Raw genomic sequence first — 18,792 nt, forward strand, 5'->3', positions numbered from 1 at the left:
CAGACGCTCTTATCCAGAGCGACTTACACAACTTTTTACATAGCATTTTACATTGTATCCATTTATACAGCTGGATATATACTGAAGCAATTTCGGTACCTTGCTCAAGGGTACAACGGCAGTGTCCTTACCCGGGAATCGACCTTTCGGTTACAAGCCCAGTTCCTTACCCACTGTGCTACACTCCGTCTGAGTAGATATTTGCATTAACGGGTGCAGTTTGCAGTTGAACAGGTAGACCTAATGAAGTGGCCGGTGAGTGTATATACGTCAAAGAGATTCGAATACTCTTTGTATAGGTCCTGCGACTTGGTTTGGCCGGAAGGAAAGTTAGGGCCAGAACAACACACATGCGCAGTAACGTTTGTTTATGTTGTAACCGTTGAAAGAGTCTACAGATTGATATTATACATGCAAATTGACACTTTTAATATATGACGGTTTTACTCGTACCAAACTGTTATATTAATAGCTTTATGCCTCTAACGTCGTTAGTTAAGTTTTTAACCGCGTTTAGTTTCGTGCTTTTTTTTGAGACAGCCATGAACTTGCTGTTATCTGTTGGTTTACCAGCCGCCCAGTTGTGCAAAAATCCTGGGTTGAAATGAGCAGTTCAAAAGTGAAAGTGAATTAGCCTAAGTTACAACTTTGATACGGATACCAGTTTGTCTCTTGACGCCGTCGTGAGTCGGGTAAGACTTATATTCTGTGTAGTTACTTAGGAGAAAATGGCAGGAATAGTTGGAATGGAAGATGGTTGCATTTTTTTTAACACGGGTAAATTCAGCCGCCCTTGCAGCACTTGGATAGTTTAAAATATAATGCTCTGTTTTGTTCGTCAGTGATCTTGTGCAGGCCAATTTGTGTACAGTACGTCATTCTAGCGAATTCTGTTTACTGCAGGATTGCAAGACTTTCTTATTAAAATGAGCATGAAAGTTGTCACGCTTTGCGAACATAATATATTTAATGAAACTACATTGAGCAACAGGTGCGTGGAGCGGGAGAAAATACGTTAACGTTTTTTTTATTTTTAAATCTTGTTTTTTAAACAGTGTGCGGACTGCATCTTCCAATATTCGGACTTTCTTATTAGTCATGTGATTTTTGTTATTTATTAGGCTAATCATTCGTTTTCATAGGTGGAAGAAGTAATTCGGAGATATTGGAGCAAGTTTTTCATGCTATGAATAAACATGAGCAGGCGGCTTCGAATCCTACTTCTGTTGCCTGCTGCTCTGCGGGAGACTTTAGACTTTGTCCACTCTAGATGAACATTATAATTTCCTCTAATTACTATTTAGGAGAAAGGTGGGCAAAACCTAACACGGGGTAAAATATACCACCGACCTTTTAGGTACGGTTGATGCATCGAGCTTGAACAAGGTATTTTAGGTTGAACACGCAGAATTACCATCTCTTTGTCTCGACAAATTTGTTTTACCGGAAGTCTTTTTCGGCTACTGTATTGTGTGTGTATGTCAAGGAATCGGAATGTATGCACTCCTGAATAGTCTTATAGTGACTAACAGATCGCATATTTTTGATATAGCATGCTAGCTTGCTGGGATTGCTAGCCAGGCAAAGGTGCAGAGCTTTTAAAAGAGGCGTTATATGTGCTCTCTTTATGGGTTTTAGTCAATAAACAATCAAGTAGCAGAATTTTAGACTAACTGCAACTGATTGATGGATTGTGACAGACCAGAAAAAGGGCTGTACTGCAGCAAGTCTACTCAATAATAACGTTTTAGTTTCTCAGCTCCCCTGTGTTAACAATGGATTATTTAAAATGATAAAAACTGATTCATTTATGCGCTTAATATGTGTCTGAAATGATTGGATTGCATGGAAAGTTTGAGGTGGGATTATTAAAAATTGCTACAGTAAAATTTCTCAGAAATGGGGTAGGTTGTAGACCAGGACCCCTCCTGCTAGGAACAAGTGTCAGAATTTTGTGAACTTTTACATTTGGGGAGAAATTCTTATCCAAACTTTCATATTTTTCAATTGGTGTTTATTGGATTGCATGGAAAGTTTGAAGTGGGATTATTAAAAATTGCTACAGTAAAGTTTCTCAGAAATGGGGTAAGTTGTAGACCAGGACCCCTCCTGCTAGGAACAAGTGTCATAATTTTGTGAACTTTTACATTTGGGGAGAAATTCTTATCCAAACGTTCATATTTTTCAATTGGCATCTATTGGATTACATGGAAAGTTTGAAGTGGGATTATTAAAAAATGCTACAGTACCAGATTTTTGATATCAGAATTTTTTATATTTTTATTTTATTTTATTACTATTATTTTTTATAATATGTACTTATGATCATTGTATATTTTATGAGTCAAACGTATTCTTCTAATTATGTCATAGATCATGCCTCAAAAAGTCACACACCCCTTTTCCCTATGGTATTGTTTTCTTCCAAAAGTTGCACGATTAAATCGGTTCGCAACAGCAGGTACGCACGCACACAGCACTCTGTTGCGCATCAGTGCTGAAGGAGATGTAGGCTACAGCTTAACGGTGTGTTGCTGAAGTGGTTAGTAGAGCATCAATCCCTTTTTCAAACGTGAGAAAATGAAATGCAATTAGTTATACACACTTAATTGCATTTGAGAAATGTAGGCATAGTTTGCTTTGCCAGATAGTTGGCTAGTACCATCTGAAGTTAGTAGCCATCCCTCAATCCGGTTGTTTAGCCTTCTGGCTCCCTAGCTAGTCGTGACTTGTGATAGCATAGCATCCTATTTAATATTGGTAAAGGAGAGCTGTGTGAATTTTATGGCAGTGAGCTGATTCAAGAAAAGTGGCAGCAGTGTAGAAGTGAGTGTCATTTTCAATAACCATAACAGCACAAATAATTGACATGAAAATCTCTAAATAAATATACAGAATTATAATATAATATAAAGTGGGAGATTACTGAGCTACAAAAACTGATTTTGTGAAGTTTTAAAATAATCCCCTAAAAGGCTTTGAATATATATGTCAAATTGCAGAAAATTGCCTCACTATTTTCTTTTTTTTTCTGAGGAAGGACCCCCATGCCCCCCGCTCTAATTGTGCCCCCCCAGAATTTTGGCTTGCATGACGCCCTTGTCTCCTGCCTATGATCTACAGTGTTTTTGTACGCTCTGGTATTCTCAGATGATGTAAATAAATATGTTTTGGTAGTTTTGATAGATTCCATATGTGTCAGCAGAGGGTTTGGATGGGTAGAGAGGTGGAGGGGAGGTGATGTTGAGGTGTAGAGTATGTCTTCAACCTTGTTCAGTTGGCATGCCTCCTCTGAACCCCACACTGTTTAAGACACATTTGACACATTATGCATGCATTTAGAGTGTCTAAAAACAGAAAGTTTGATGTATTTAAGTTATGCATTTCAATTTCATAATGAAGTATATTAAGTATAATTAAGCTGATTAAACATAATAATTATTGTGCCCTTTTCAGGGTGTCTCCTGTTAGCCTGTTACTCATTAGGAGATATCTCACATGCGTACAGAACAATAAAGAAACAAGAAAGCCAGCTCTTGCAGGTGAGAATGGATAAGGCTAGCATGTGTCTGCATCTTTAATACCGATAGCTGGAACTAGTGAACTTTTTCACTAACTACAGTATTCTGGAGGTGTTTGGGGGTAGGGGCTGGGGAGCTAATGTGTCCCCCCAATTCCAAACTCACTCATACGCCCCTGTGTGTGTCTGAAATTGCTCCCACATTCATCCCCAAGTAGCTATCAGTAGTCTATCTGGACACCGGGACATGTCACAGTCAAGGGCTGTATCAAAAGCATTTTTCTGTACATATCGAAATCATATATGTATGTATATTCATCAAACAGATGCTGTTTAGATATACAAACCTTCAGCTACCAATACCTTTAGTGCGTCGAAGGCCCTGAGTGAAGTGAAAAAAAGTAGAAGTCCCGGTATGGCGTACACGTCTGTTCGAGTCCACTTGAAGTACTGGTTAGTGCTTTAAGTGCATTAATCGAATATGATTTGTTGTTGCTACACCATTTATACACCCTCCATCATACTGTATAATGACAGTAGGAACCAACTGGGCACCTTGTTGCAGGGTCCAAGGCTGTCTTGTAGATAGAGGTGCACCTTACAGATCTTATTGTTTTTGCATCATCAGCCCATGGTTAACCCCTTCTGACTCTCTGTCCACCCCCTTCTATCCTTTCCTAGCATTACAAAATCACCCAGTGTTGTTATCACCAAGTTGAACAGATGGATCATGCTGAGTTGAGTAAATTGAAGAAGCTGTGTCAGTAAAATAATATTGTAATATTTATTTTTTTACATCATTGTGTCATTGAGCTTGCAACTAAAAAATAAAAAACAGCTTAACTGGTACAAATTAGAGTAATCAGCCCATTACTGCTCTTATCTCAGCATCAGTGTTGAGGGGGGAAAATCACAAGAAAGATTCATTTTGCATTAAAAAAGGAACATGGGTCCAGATGTTTTCCACCTCTTACACTGGGAGAGTAATACTGCTTCAATGAGTTTTGTATGAATAGAAACCCATAAATAACAGCCACTTTGATGAACAGTTCATTAAACAGAAGCAGGGTAAATTTGTATTTATTATTGACTGGACGATCTATCTTTCTAAAATAAACAATGGGTAATAAAACACATACCGTATAATTCACTGACGATTAAACACTATTTTCAAATAATGAACGTAACAAGATATTGGGGCATGTGATGAAAAAAATGCTTCATGAAACATGGGTAAGGTCGGGGATTTTCAGTCTAGGCTACTTTCTGTTTCATTTTCATTGTTGCTCTGAGGGAATGAACTCCTGTTCTGTATGAAATGGTATATAGTAATTAACCAATGAGCAAGTAACATCATTACTATTATATCTGTTATAATTTCACCATTTCATAGCTTCATGGGTTGTTCCGGGATCCAAGTAACATGAACAATATACAGACCTCTCACCTGTTATATTGTTTCTGTGTGGTTGGTATAATTTATTTTCCCTCAGGAGTTATGGAATTTTACTGATATGATTAAGATATGGCAAGGTTCCAGAGCAAAAGTTCAGCACGTTCAGGTCACTGGGGGTCCATTCAGTCCTCACTGCAACATGTTTTCCCCTGGTTGGAATTACTTTAACTATAATTCTGATTCTGATTAGGCAAATGTGATTTCAGTGCTAGTTTGTACTTGGCAGGATTGTTTGTTTGTTTGCTGAACAGGTTACCCTACAGGGTTGGAGTCCTGATCTATGTGGTCACTTCTGGCACTACGATCTTTACTTCACTCGTGTGTTTTTTCTGCACCTCTGCACCTTGAACTGATGCACTTGTTGTACGTCGCTCTGGATAAGAGCGTCTGCTAAATGCCTGTAATGTAATGTAATGTTTTTAAAAATTGAATGTTATTGTATAATTTCTACCCATAAATATACAGTTCAGTTTCTGTTTACTTTTGAATCGACTAAGCTCTAAAAGCAGTTACCTTTATAAATAAAAATGTGTATAGATGTTACCTTTTTAGCTATGTTTTAACATATCCTGTAATGCACTGCAGAGAGAATACAGAAATGAAATTAACGTGAGGATTATGCAACATGTTGTTCTTTCTAGGCTGGATCACGAAAACCAGGACCTCCACAAAGGGAAGAAATCTGACCATAATTTTGTGTATTACGACAGATGGACATCTATCAAACTCACAGTAAAGTATTAAGTTTTAAACTCTGACATTTTACTCTGTACATGTGACCCTCTTGGAGTTAAATTAACGCTGTCTGTTTTATTGTGCACAGGAATATGCTTTCAGAGGAAATTAGATATGTGGCATTTTAAAGTCCCTTTATGGATGGTAAGAGATTAAAGTTTTGTCTCATTATCTTATTTAGTATAGCTTTGGTGCTTCTGTTATGACATGTACATTCTCACACTTTCCTGTTTCTGACTTCTGTCTTCTGTTTCTTTTCAGTTTTTATTTGAATGTCACATAACAATATAATTCACTCCCTTATCACAGTCATAAGGTAACATTTGTCATAGTCATGTCACAGATATATCTTCCTGCCACCTGGCAATTCATCTTTGTCCCCTGTAGGCAAGGCTGGATTAAGACCCCCTGTGGGCCCCTGGGTGCTGAAGCTCTAAAGCTGCACCCCCTCTCTCTCTGACACCTCTACCACTGACATTTCAACTGCCACCACCACACACATACAGAAACACATACATAAAAGGATTCAGTTAAACTGTCAAAGTGATAACAAGCTACTGGCTTCAGCACGAAAAAAAAGTCACAAAAATCATTAAAATTTTGTTTAAGATTTCGTAATAAGGAGACAGTGGAGGAGAATGCACCAGACTTTGCTTCCAGTATAATGTGTACTAATACATTTGCTTCAGGCATATCTATTGCTCCTGTTCTGTGGCCTCGCCTATTCCTGTGGAAGTGCAGAATATGAAATTAATGGAGAGTGCTGCCCAATGTGCACACCTGGTAAGTCACCATCTTTTATCAGAATAAAGCTTCTAATGCAGTAGATGTTGGCTTGCAGGAATTAAAAAGTGAAGGTGCTCTTTATTTTGTCATCATTGAAATGTCATTTCAAATGGGTACATTTTGGCTTTGTTTTGTGTCATTTTTTCTGATTAGGGACACGTGTTTATAAACACTGCACGGAGTACACTAGCACATCCTGTGTACCATGCATTCAAAAGTCATTCATCGCCGTGCCCAACGGTCTGCCTCATTGTTTGTCTTGTACAGTGTGTGAGCCAGGTGAGAAAAGATTTATATTCAACTAACGTGTTCATTCATGACATGGCCATTTGCAACATGCTTGACTGTCTTTTTAATAATAATATATATAAGATTTCTTACAGTAATTAAAATTCAATATGCTGTTTTGACTTGATGGTGAATGATGAACAGGTCTGTTACCAAAATACTCAAATAATGTGTTAATATGGGTCTTTATTCACCGTTCCTCCACAGACTTGGGTTTAAAAACAGAGAGAGAGTGCACCCCCACCTCTGACACAGTGTGTGGGCCTCTGGATCACCACTACTGCACTAAGACTGATAATAAGGGGTGCAGCTTTGCGCAGAAACACACCATCTGCAGGCCTGGACAGTTCATCCTACACAACGGTTGGATTGCATTAATATCTTGAAGGGACAGTTGGGTTTTTTAAAATAGGTTCCAGGGTTAGTGTATGTTTTTGATTGGTGGATGCCCCTACAACGTGGGTCACCCTGAGGAAGTAGATATATTTTTCACAATACTGGCAGATCACCAAAAACTTCTGTAGGCATATAGAGTATCCTTCATCGCAGACATAAGTTATCTGGGCCAATTAGGAACATACACTAAAACTGAAATAGTATCGAACAACTCCACAAAGTGAACTATTCCTTTTTTTATCCGTGTCTGTTTAGTAAAATTAACTCACTTAACTACACGGTCTATGTTTCTGAAAAAGTTTTTTAAGATTTTTAATGTCTTGACGTACCTTCCGATTTATATTTGCACAGGAACAACATCGACTAATACCAAATGTGGATACTGTCCTGATAAAACTTTTTCAAATGAATCCTTTTCTGCGTACTGCAAACCACACAGAGAGTAAGTTTCCTACATTTATTCCCAAATAACATCATTTTCCAGATGAGTAAATCAGTCTGGGGTAAAGCAAAACCAAACAGGAGTTGTTACTCATTGTTATTTGTGTATTGATATTGGTATTGAGATTTGGACTTATAATATGTTTATTTTTTTGACAGTTGCCAGACCCTGGGACTTCAGGAAATTAAAGCAGGAACAAACACATCAGATAGTGAATGTGGACCAAGAAATATTCCTGTTTACATCGTTATTGTGCTTGTGCTGCTTGTTTTAGCTGTTATTTTAGCAATCATTTTCATTTTAAGTAAGTTTCTCCCTCTATCTGGTCAGACTTTGAATTTTACTTTTAATAAACTTGTAAATGGTGATGCAGTTTGAATAGCAGTTTAAGGTTGGCTGTGCTACACACATTTTGTGAATTGAAATCCTTGTATTTATACAAGAGATATGAGTGGTTAGCATATTAAATATTTAATATTTAATCAGGGAATTAAAAAAGGAAAAGTAATGCAGTAATGTAGTACTCCATCGGTTGGTGATATTCAATGTTAAAGAATTAAACAAGAAAATAAAAAAGGAAAGGTAATAATTTAATGTTATATTTTCAAGTTATTAAAACAAATTAAATGTAGTTATCAAGTAATTAAATAATGAACCATTATTTTGTTTTCAGAGAGGAGAATGAAGAACAGGTATGTGAGAAGCTTTTTACGTCATGTGCCTAACTTTTCAAATATCTTTCTAGAGCAGAATTTCATTTGCTATGAAGTTAATTTAATTAATTCAGATGTCACTCCCGGGGCTATGCAATGACCTCTACGCTTTTATGGTTAATACTGTATTTACTGAGATAAAGTCTCCACTTTGCTAGGCAACAGATCTGACAGAATGTGAAAGAATGAACAGGACAAACCAGCCACAGGATGAAGGTAAAGGAGCACATGACTTTATGGGGAAATAACAAAGACTGATAAAAATACTATTAGATGGGCTGTGTGCAGCTAGTACTGCCCCTGATACATGGAATTGTTCTGCTACGTTAAAACCATTTAGATTCTTTACATTTTAATGAGGGGTGGGCCCGGGTAATGTATTCTTTTACCAATTGAACACAATTATGAAGATGAATTCTAAAAGGAAAAAACACGTTGGACCGTGAATGTGGACCAAGATATTCTCATAGTTACTGTGCTGGTTGTATTAGAAGTATCAGTTGTCATTTTAAGAACCATTTTCATTTTAATTAAGTTTCCTCGTCTACCTGGTCAGACTTTTTAAAATTTAGGTTAGCATATTAAACAATTAAACAAGAAAATCAAAAAGGAAAAGTAATGCAATGTTACATAATAGGTTTTTCAGAAAAATGTAAATGTTGTTATCTAGTAATTAACTAATTAAGCATTATTTTGCTTTCAGGGAGCAGAAGGCAGAACATGGTATGTGAGAAACTTTTCACATTATGTGCTTAATTTTTCTAGAACCTTCCAAGAACAGACTTTTATTTGCTATGAAGTTAATTTAATGAATTCAGAAGCCACTCCTGGGGCTATGCAATGACCTCTACGCTTTTATGGTTAATACTGTATTTACTGAGATAAAGTCTCCACTTTGCTAGAAAACAGATCTGACAGAACGTGAAGGAATGAACAGGACAAACCAGCCACAGGATGAAGGTAAAGGAGCACATGACTTTATGGGGAAATAACAAAGACTGATAAAAATACTATTAGATGGGCTGTGTGCAGCTAGTACTGCCCCTGATACATGGAATTGTTCTGCTACGTTAAAACCATTTAGATTCTTTACATTTTAATGAGGGGTGGGCCCGGGTAATGTATTCTTTTACCAATTGAACACAATTATGAAGATGAATTCTAAAAAGAAAAAACACGTTGGACCGTGAATGTGGACCAAGATATTCTCATAGTTACTGTGCTGCTTGTATTAGAAGTATCAGTTGTCATTTTAAGAACCATTTTCATTTTAAGTAAGTTTCCTCGTCTACCTGGTCAGACTTTTTAAAATTTAATTGAATAAACATGTAAAGGGTGATGCTGTTTTAATAGCAGTTTTTATTGTGAACAGAAATCTTCATATTTATACAAGTGCTATGAGTGGTTAGCATATTAAACAATTAAACAAGAAAATCAAAAAGGAAAAGTAATGCAATGTTACATAATAAGTTTTTCAGAAAAATGTAAATGTTATTATCTAGTAATTAACTAATTAAGCATTATTTTGCTTTCAGGGAGCAGAAGGCAGAACGTGGTACGTGAGAAGCTTTTTATGTCATGCGCCTAACTTTTCAAATATCTTTCTAGAGCAGAATTTCATTTGCTATGAAGTTAATTTAATTAATTCAGATGTCACTCCTGGGACTATGCAATGACCTCTACGCTTTTATGGTTAATACTGTATTTACTGAGTTAAAGTCTCCACTTTGCTAGGCAACAGATCTGACAGAACGTGAAGGAATGAACAGCACAAACCAGCCACAGGATGAAGGTAAAGGAGCACATGACTTTATGGGGAAATAACAAAGACTGATAAAAATACTATTAGGTGGGCTGCGTGCAGCTAGTACTGCCCCTGATACATGGAATTGTTCTGCTACGTTAAAACCATTTAGATTCTTTACATTTTAATGAGGGGTGGGCCCGGGTAATGTATTCTTTTACCAATTGAACACAATTATGAAGATGAATTTGCTTGAAGGATGTATTTGGTTTCACAAATTATAGGAAAGAATTAGAAAATGAATTTTTTCTGTGTAATCTCATCATATTGCTGCCCAAGTTTTCTATCCATAAATGTAAGGTGTTAAAAATTAAGCCCTATTTTTGTACCTTTAAAAAGGAAGCAGAGTCCTACATTATCTAGAACATTATCTACCTCATGCAGTAGTAAAGCTGTGAAAACTTTAAATTTGTGCTCCAAATTTAACACTCTTCTTTTCTTTCCCCCACTCGGCCACACAGGTCGATGATAAGATATCTTCCTGCCTGGCTGACATCTCCACCTAGATGGCCAGCCACCATCTGTAGCTCAACCTCAACAAAACTGAGCTGCTCTTCTTCCCATGCAAGACCTCTTTACTACGTGAACTCTCAATCACGGTTGATGGCACACAGTGACTGCTGCTTGCAGGACATGTTTCGATCCTATGTCCCTGATCGACCACTCCGCTCTGCGGCAGCAGGGCACCTTGTAACCCCTCCCACCCGACCTAAGGGATCACAGAGCTTCTCCACCCTAGCTCCCCAGTGGTGGAACAAACTCCCCGTCCCTCTCCGAACCTCCCCCTCACTACCCATCTTCCACCGTGGCCTGAAGACTCATCCCTTCAGACTATACCTAGACTAACCACCACCACGCTGTATATTTCACTCTAAATCCCCCCCCCCTTTTTTTCATGACTCTTGTTACATGTTGCCCCATCCCAGCACTTTTTGGTAATTTGTATTTGTCCTAATTCTGTAGCTTATTCTTCTGCCTAGTTGGTTTGGTTAGGTCTGAATAGTGTTCACTGTGTGAACTAAACTGTGTACAAAATAAGTATTGTATCTTACTGAACCTGTGTTTAGCAGTTGTCTATGACCATGAAATGCACTTTTCACATTTCAAATGCACAGAACTGAAAAGGATTGTGGCAAACAAAGACTGCCAGGTGTCCAACTGAGTAAACCGAGGTAAGAAATGACCTATGAAAACTGTTAGGCTATGTATTATTTCATTAGGCCTGTAAGTCACTGTTGCTGTTTTAGTGTGGGCATGCATGTGTTGTGCGGCTCTTTGCAATGGTGTGGTTTTTTTTTTTGGCTCTTCATGCTGGACTGGTTGGCCACCCATGGTCTAGTATATTTTTTCTGTCTCTCAGATACAGTATAACATACAATATGTGTTATAAAAGAAGTACTTTTTATCCAACCCAGAGTTTGCATGACTTCTGTGGAATGGTCCATATACACAATATAAATGTGTCTGTTACAAACATTTGCAAAACAACAGAAATTGTTGCACTTGTTAAATTCAGGCAAAGCCGAATAGTTGTTCCACTGACCTGTGTTGAGGTAAATAAGCCTTAACTAAACAAACCTAGAGATAGCTTTCTCTTCATTTTTGTTTGACTTTTGATACGCAGTGCGAGTTCTACAGCGAAACAAGTAGCATGCTGTAAAACAGTCTGATCAGTACTTGGAGGAATTGGCAGTAAATACTGTACATGAAGCATAATTTAGTTCCTTAAATTTTGTTACCATATGTACCAAAAGGGGTGGTATGTCAAAATGATGTATAAAAAGTTTGTGCTTCCTTATTTTGAAAAATATGAATTTATGGCACATCAGATGTACTGACCCAGCAGCAGAATAAGATATTGGTTTTAATTTCTTTTCCAAGCAGAAGTATGCTATTAATGAAAAAGATAATATTTTAGTTAGTTGTGCAGTTCACTGACAAATTACCATAGGTAGTTCCATCTTACTTATTCCACACCCATACAGAGTGTTGCAGTTTGTAGTCCTAAAACCTGGAACTTTGTTGGCATTTTTGAGCCATATGTTCCTTCCTCAGATCTCCAATGCTTTTTCCCATAGGGATTTCGTTTTCTGCCAAATATAAGGTCTGTGGTGAACGTAAGCCTAAGATACGTTTTGTTTTACGAGACAAATTATACCCATTAATATCTCAACCGTGAATTTCGAAGCAGTTATGTACTTTTAAAAAGTAAGTTGCTAACAAGTTGCTATATTCGAACTACAAAAATTGTCGCTTTCTGGCAACCGCCACTGAAGTTTCCTTACCGGGCCGCCTGCACGTTACAACCCATAGATATATGTCTATGTGACAACCGCTGTAGTTTCAATATAGCAACAGTTCAGTGGGAATCTGCCTCTATGGAATCAGCCTAGGTCCTAGGGAACGCATGGCGGAAGAAACATCTGGGTTTGGCCCAGAGACTGTAAAGTTTGGCCTAGAAAAATACGTCATCACTGTAACACTATGTCTGTGTCCCAAACCGCATACTTCCATGCTCCGAGTGCGCATAGCGAGCATGCCTCCATCTTGGAGTGCGAGTCCAAACCTAAGTTCGGTAGTGTGGCGTATGGATAAAGTACCCGGATGCGCACTCCGTTTGATCAAAATTTGAAGTGTGCATCCGTGCATGCTCCGACTGGGAAAAATCCCATAATTCATTTCGAGAAAAACTGTTAGAAGAACAACGACGACGTGAGGTTGTTCCTCCTGAGGCCTTCTACAAATGTAAGTAATTTATCAACAGTTTGTATGCTAAAATTCTTAAAAGTTTGAAAACATGTGGTACAGCACTTCCATGGTTCGGAGTGCATATTCTGGAGCAGGGTAGTGTGGAGCATGGAAGTATGCGGTTTGGGACACAGCCTATTTCACACAGGCTCTTTAAGGACGGACACTTTTTTTTTTTTACACATAGGAACAGGAGAGGGTAGGAGTGGCCAGTCAGTGAAGCCTAGGAAGCTCTGAGAAGTACTCGGCCTCTACTGCGCATGTTCAATGGCTACAGCTATTGATAGTCATCAGGGAAATATGCAAGTTTTGAGCGACATCATAGAAGTGCGCGTTTTCTGTTGGCTAAATTTAATACAGAACAAAGTTATGAAATTTGGTTGATGGCTACTACATAATACATTGAAAATGATAACATGCCGCCATCCGTATGTCGTGTGGTAAGTGCAAAGGAAGTTCGCCTAACTGTAATGTAAAATGGCGGAGTTGTTTATTCGCCATTTAAACTGCGTAGATTAGCTTAACGTGCTAACACCCTTATAGAGAACAATGCCCTATGAGCGAAAACTTCGACGAGGTGTCGTGATAATAACACTGGACATCATAGCTACCATTCGTTACCTTTTTTTGCTTACTAGCAATTTTATTTCTAAAAAATTTCGCAATAAAATGGACGAAATTCACTCTAGATTTAAGCTCGTCAGATGCATTGTAACAGTTTGTATTATTTTTATCTGTAATTAAGAAGTGTTCCCAGGATCAGTGTAAATACGCAGTAACTGTTGGAGTTATCTACCCTGGTAAACTCGCGTATTCTTAACCTTGACAAGAAAGTAATATAGTAATACCAGCAATTTCCCAGAAATCGTCTTGCATGTAAATGCCACACCTATACCGCCTTCCGGAGTTTAGCTGACCGAGTATATTTTTTCCTCGCAACGTAATAAAGTTCTGGTCGAATAATCTTTTCTACGGTGTTTGCTTACTGTTAAATGGACTTTGATTAAAACTATCGGCTAAATGAGTAAATTGTAAATTGACTTGATGCTGTCTTGCGCCACATCCTGTGAGTGCAGTGGAAAAGTGGACTGCTGGCATTCGCTAACATGAATGGCCTTAGCATGTCTTTAGCCTCCCCTTGCAAACCTCTAGCTTTTCATTGCTGACCTCAACTGGATAGAACCGCCCATATTGAGGGAGGAAATAGCTGATCCAGGAAATAGCTGAATTTATGAACCACAGGGTCACCTTTAATTACTGATTTACATTTATCAGACCATTTTATACTTGCCTTTGATATCCTGTAAATATCCTTTATTTTAAATGATAATCACTGCTATTCATAATTGTCAGAATTGTGTGAATGGTAAAGTGTCATAGAATATAAATTTACAAGAAAAAAAAAGTTCAAATTTAACATCTTTATTTTCACAGGTAATGTTTTCAATGTGCATTGTTTGCTCAATTGGAAGTGAGTGTGGGCCTGCAGAATACAAAACTGGTGCTGAAGAATGTTGTCCTATGTGTGGAAAAGGTAATCCTCATGCCTAATCTAGTTACTTATTTATTATGGGAATGGCTAACCATTGAATAAATAAATAAGTGTGTGTTTGTGGGAAATAATAAAATTCCTTTTAAGGTTAAGTAAAATATTTCTGTACAGGACAGCTGGGGGACTGAGGGGGGGGTGTTGATCTTTTGCAAAAAAAAAAAAATCCAAAATAGATTAAATGATAAACATGTTAAGATGTGTTTTACTAGGTTCAGTTGTGCACAGACACTGCACTTCAGACTCCAGCACAACATGTATTCCGTGTATCAGAGGGACATACATGGATGAACCCAACGGACTTACCAGGTGCCTCCCATGTAATACTTGTGATCCAGGTCAGTTTTCATGACTTTCATATTAATTTCATAATCATTCATATCATAAAATACAATGCTTTTGAAAGTTCAAACTTTGCAAAACATGTTTTCTAGGGCAGGGACTAATTTTTCTTAATGAGTGTACAACAACCAGCAACGCAGTCTGTGATGTCAACGATGGATTTTATTGTAAAAGCTATTCAAAAAATAAAGAGTGCAGTTATGCAATAAAACATTCCACATGCTCCCCTGGTGAATACGTCAAAGTACCAGGTAAGATTTCAGTTAATAACTCTTAATTTCATCTGAGACTGAGTATATATTTTTTGTATAATTTGCCCCAATCCCCCTTTTTAACTGTATGTTTTTTTATTCTCCATTCATACATTTCCCCCAATTTGCAGTGCCCAGTTACAACAAAGCCCCTCCTGTAACTACAGTGACCTATATCATTTCTGGGGTGTACAGGCTGCCGCCATTGCTTATGCTCTGTAGTCCTCCAGCTGAGCTGCCCACCCAGTGCGCCTGTTTTACAGCTAGTGCAGGCAGACAACAGGCACCTAATCAATCAGCGGATTGGCTTGTACACAACGAGTGATACCCTGTTGATTGAAACCAGAGTTTGACCCCCAAGGCCAATTATTTATCACCACCTCACCAGTTATCCGGCCATAGCTGGCACTGGAGTGGTCAGGATTCGGTCCATGGACCACTGGGCCCATCACTTCAGTGAAGTTCTGGCAGCTCCAACCAAACACACATTTTGCCTACATTAGAGAAATGTATTTTTCTGTTGACAGCTGCTGTCTACTTCACTGTACTACAACTTACTACAGTTTTACCAGTAAATTGGGGAGGAAGTGCCTTCTTTTCAGGAAGAGTGGAGACTTTTGTAGAGAATTTTAAACCCATGGTACCAACTCCAGAAAATACATATATATATATTTTTATGTATTTGGACTGACTTCCTATCTCTTTACACTCTTTTATCATGTAAAATAACTATTTCAGTTGATGAAGGTATTTAGTGTGCATTAAATGTTTCAGTTATCATTCATCTTCATTATAAAATGATAGAGGGGAACTTTGGTGTGTGTGAATGACTTGAGTGGTGTGTTCTGTGCAGGGACAAAAACTACGGATACACAGTGTGAACAGTGTCCACATGGTTATTTCTCTACATATGGTGTCAACTGCACAGCATGGAGAAAGTAGGTCAAGTTTCCTGAACTACAGTTTACGGTTTATTGACTTTTGTTTTGGTTTAACAGCATACAAAAGGATCTGCTTGGCACCTCCATTGTTAAATTACTTGTTTCATATTAATTTTATGGTGTTTTTATGTTTACATTCTCGTACGCAGGGCGAATTACTGAATTGTGCACATACTATGGTTCAGTGAGCGACAGTATAACTAGAGAGAACTCATCTGGAAAACTGTTAAAACTAAGTGAACTAACTGAAACTAAGTGTAAAGAAGTGCTGTCATAATCATTACACTTAAGTGCCATATTAAAAGGCACAATAAAAAAAACGGAATACAAAATATCCTTTTGCATCAGTTGCACAGTTGCATCAGTTGATGTTCAATAAATTCAAAATAGTGTTAGGAGGGAGAAGATAAGGTTAAGGATGCTGGGATACAGTTTGAGATGTGTTTTCAGTGCGCACTGCTGTATTGTCAAGACTAATCGACAGATTTTGAATGGGCAAGGACTTGGGACTAAGCAACATTTTGGCAAAGTTGAGTTCCATCCATCCAGGTTCTAAACCATATATTCCTGATCAGGGTTGGGGGTGGGGGCCAGAGAAGTGGGAATACACCATAGACAGCTAGCCTGAGCTGTGACTTGGGTCTGTTTGAAGGGAGTAGGAATACAGCCAGTGGCCAGAGAGTTTGGAGATGTATGGGAGTAGTTCAGATGAGAGCCTGGAGGAAAGGAGTGGGGATTGGTCCCAGGTCACGGTTAAGGATAAGTTGGTTTATAAAGTGGGAGGATGTCAGCATCTGGGATGGGTGAGAATGGCGAGAGACACAGGGAGGCCCGATTGATAGGAAATGATCTAATCCAAGTTTGCTCTCATTTCTTATTTCAGATGTAATTTTGACCAACAGAAGACTGCAGAAGGAACCAAAACAAACGATACAGTTTGTGAAAATATACCTGAACGAAGTAGATTAGGGATTCTTGGACCAGTACTATTGGTACTAACAGCTGTGCTATGTGCTGGACTAATTGGAAAGTGCTTTAAAGAAGGTTAGTTAATACTTGTCTGAATTTATTAATAAATTCTCATTGTTTAATTTTGTTAATTTAATATGCAGTGCATGCATATGCTTTTTGGTTTTATATTAATATGGCAGTTATGCATTTTACCCATTCTTCAACGACCGACACACTATAGCCAACATGGCTGGCTCCTGGAGCAATTGGGAGAATGCATTAGTACTATGAACCAAATTTAAATATTACTGGACATTTGGGAATATCTGTTGGTAACCGCATCGGTTGTGAAAATACTGTTGAGCACTGGTGTACTGATTATGAGTAAGAAACATTTGGATCAAGGCAAAAATCTAAATAAAACAGTATGACCTCATGGCCATCAGGGGTTTTGGATGCTCCTGGTCATTTTTTAATTATTTTCTTTCCAGGGAGGAAGAACCCATTGAAGGTGAGTTGTCTGTATTTGGTATGCAGGTTTTTCATCATATCTTATAATTCACTTTCTCGTCAAGTGCAGCTAACAAGGTTTGATAGACAAGCAGTGATTATGCTTTTACAGTGAGCTTCATAATGTTTGGATATATATATATATATATATATATATATTTTTTTTTCTTGATTTGGCTGTGTACTCCATAATATAATATTTGTAATCAAGCAATTGTTAAAGTGCACATTCTCACCTTTTATTCACATTTATCCGCTTTGGTTTCACCACAGAAATTACAACACATTTACATTCATAACCCCCTCATTTCAGGGCACCATAATGTTTGGGACATATTGATGTTATGAAATGAATGTAATCATGTTATAGTAATTTGTCGCATATCCTTTGCATACAATGACTGCTGGCAGTCCGTGAGCCATACGCATCACAAGATGCTGAGTGTCTGGTGATGCTCTGCCAGGCCTGTACTGCAGCCATTTTCAGCTCCTGCCTGGTGAAGGAATGGGGTGAATGACTTGACCAGTCAAGAAGTTTTAAATCAATACAAATCAAATCAATTTTATTTGTAGAGTGCTTTTTACAGAAAACTGTCACAAAGACGCTTTACAGAGTAGCTAAACTAAAGAGGTAAGTTTTAAGCCTAATTGTTTGACTACAAATCTAAAATCGTGAAGTACAGAGCCAGATCTAGAAAAAATGTCCTTGTCCAAAAAATTATGGAGCTCGCTATTTGTGTTGCTCTCAGAATGACATCTTTGGCTGGGATCTTGTGCATTAATAATAATGAATTCACTTTTTAAATCAGACTTCCATAGAAGAAACTAGCAAAGAGTCCTGAACAGAGACAGCTGCCTGAGGGGTCACAAATTGCAGTGGGTCAAAGCTTTCTGCTGTAACACCTGTTCCACGGTGTTCACCGCCCTGCGCCCTCTCCTCGCGGTGTTGGGCGAATCCAGCGCTGGATGTGTGGAACACGGTCTCCTCCTCCACTTCCAAAACCTCACCATCAGCAACATGTAACAGTCACTCAGCCCCCTGTACAGCTGCAGCAGTTAACTAAGAGACTGGCACTCTGGACAGAAGAGCGTGTATCACTGGGGACTCACTGTGTGAGCGAGAAAATGTCTACCTGAAATTCTGCACCCTGGGAAATCACTGGATTCCTGAAACCAGCGATCTTCACAAGAGCCCACAGCCCACAACACTGAGCACTTCCCCCAGAACCCTCATCAGCTGTTCCATAATTAACCAGGATAACAGTGGCTCATTACCCTAGGACAAGGTAACATATCGGGATCACTACATCATGCTCATTCAAGTACAGGAGCTACTACAATTCTGCAGCTGTTCACAGTT

The 18,792-nt window shown here is 38.2% G+C and overlaps 2 protein-coding genes across 18 annotated transcripts in view; both read left to right on the forward strand.

Moving 5' to 3' along the window:
• Window positions 1-10,850, forward strand: part of LOC118207564 (tumor necrosis factor receptor superfamily member 14-like) — a 135,103-nt gene extending 124,253 nt beyond the window's left edge. For 4 of the 17 annotated variants that reach the window (XM_035381288.1, XM_035381286.1, XM_035381284.1 and 1 more), the window contains exons 3-12: window positions 5,800-5,855; window positions 6,401-6,494; window positions 6,651-6,776; window positions 6,993-7,148; window positions 7,533-7,623; window positions 7,782-7,927; window positions 9,040-9,059; window positions 9,239-9,296; window positions 9,872-9,891; window positions 10,071-10,486. In XM_035381288.1, coding sequence (XP_035237179.1) covers window positions 5,800-5,855; window positions 6,401-6,494; window positions 6,651-6,776; window positions 6,993-7,148; window positions 7,533-7,623; window positions 7,782-7,927; window positions 9,040-9,059; window positions 9,239-9,296; window positions 9,872-9,891; window positions 10,071-10,160 — 857 coding nt within the window. In that variant the 3' untranslated portion in view covers window positions 10,161-10,486. The other 13 variants (XM_035381278.1, XM_035381275.1, XM_035381277.1 and 10 more) reach the window with 9 other exon arrangements.
• A 2,276-nt stretch (window positions 10,851-13,126) lies between these two features.
• Window positions 13,127-17,562, forward strand: LOC118207579 (tumor necrosis factor receptor superfamily member 14-like). Its single transcript, XM_035381319.1, has 7 exons — window positions 13,127-13,328; window positions 14,323-14,422; window positions 14,650-14,775; window positions 14,872-15,030; window positions 15,884-15,968; window positions 16,855-17,015; window positions 17,414-17,562. Exons 1-7 carry the CDS (start codon window positions 13,305-13,307, stop codon window positions 17,545-17,547), a joined length of 789 nt encoding a protein of 262 aa, XP_035237210.1. The 5' UTR covers window positions 13,127-13,304; the 3' UTR covers window positions 17,548-17,562.
• The last annotated feature ends 1,230 nt before the right edge of the window (window positions 17,563-18,792 follow it).

This window comes from Anguilla anguilla, chromosome 11, assembly GCF_013347855.1.
Source record: "Anguilla anguilla isolate fAngAng1 chromosome 11, fAngAng1.pri, whole genome shotgun sequence".
Lineage (NCBI taxonomy): Eukaryota > Metazoa > Chordata > Actinopteri > Anguilliformes > Anguillidae > Anguilla > Anguilla anguilla.

Coding starts and splice junctions, on each gene's coding strand:
- LOC118207579 (XM_035381319.1), top strand. CDS start 13,305: ATGCCGCCATCCGTATGTCGTGTG. Junction 14,776..14,871: donor ATGTAATACTTGTGATCCAG/GTCAGTTTTCAT, acceptor CATGTTTTCTAG/GGCAGGGACTAATTTTTCTT. Junction 15,969..16,854: donor AACTGCACAGCATGGAGAAA/GTAGGTCAAGTT, acceptor TTCTTATTTCAG/ATGTAATTTTGACCAACAGA.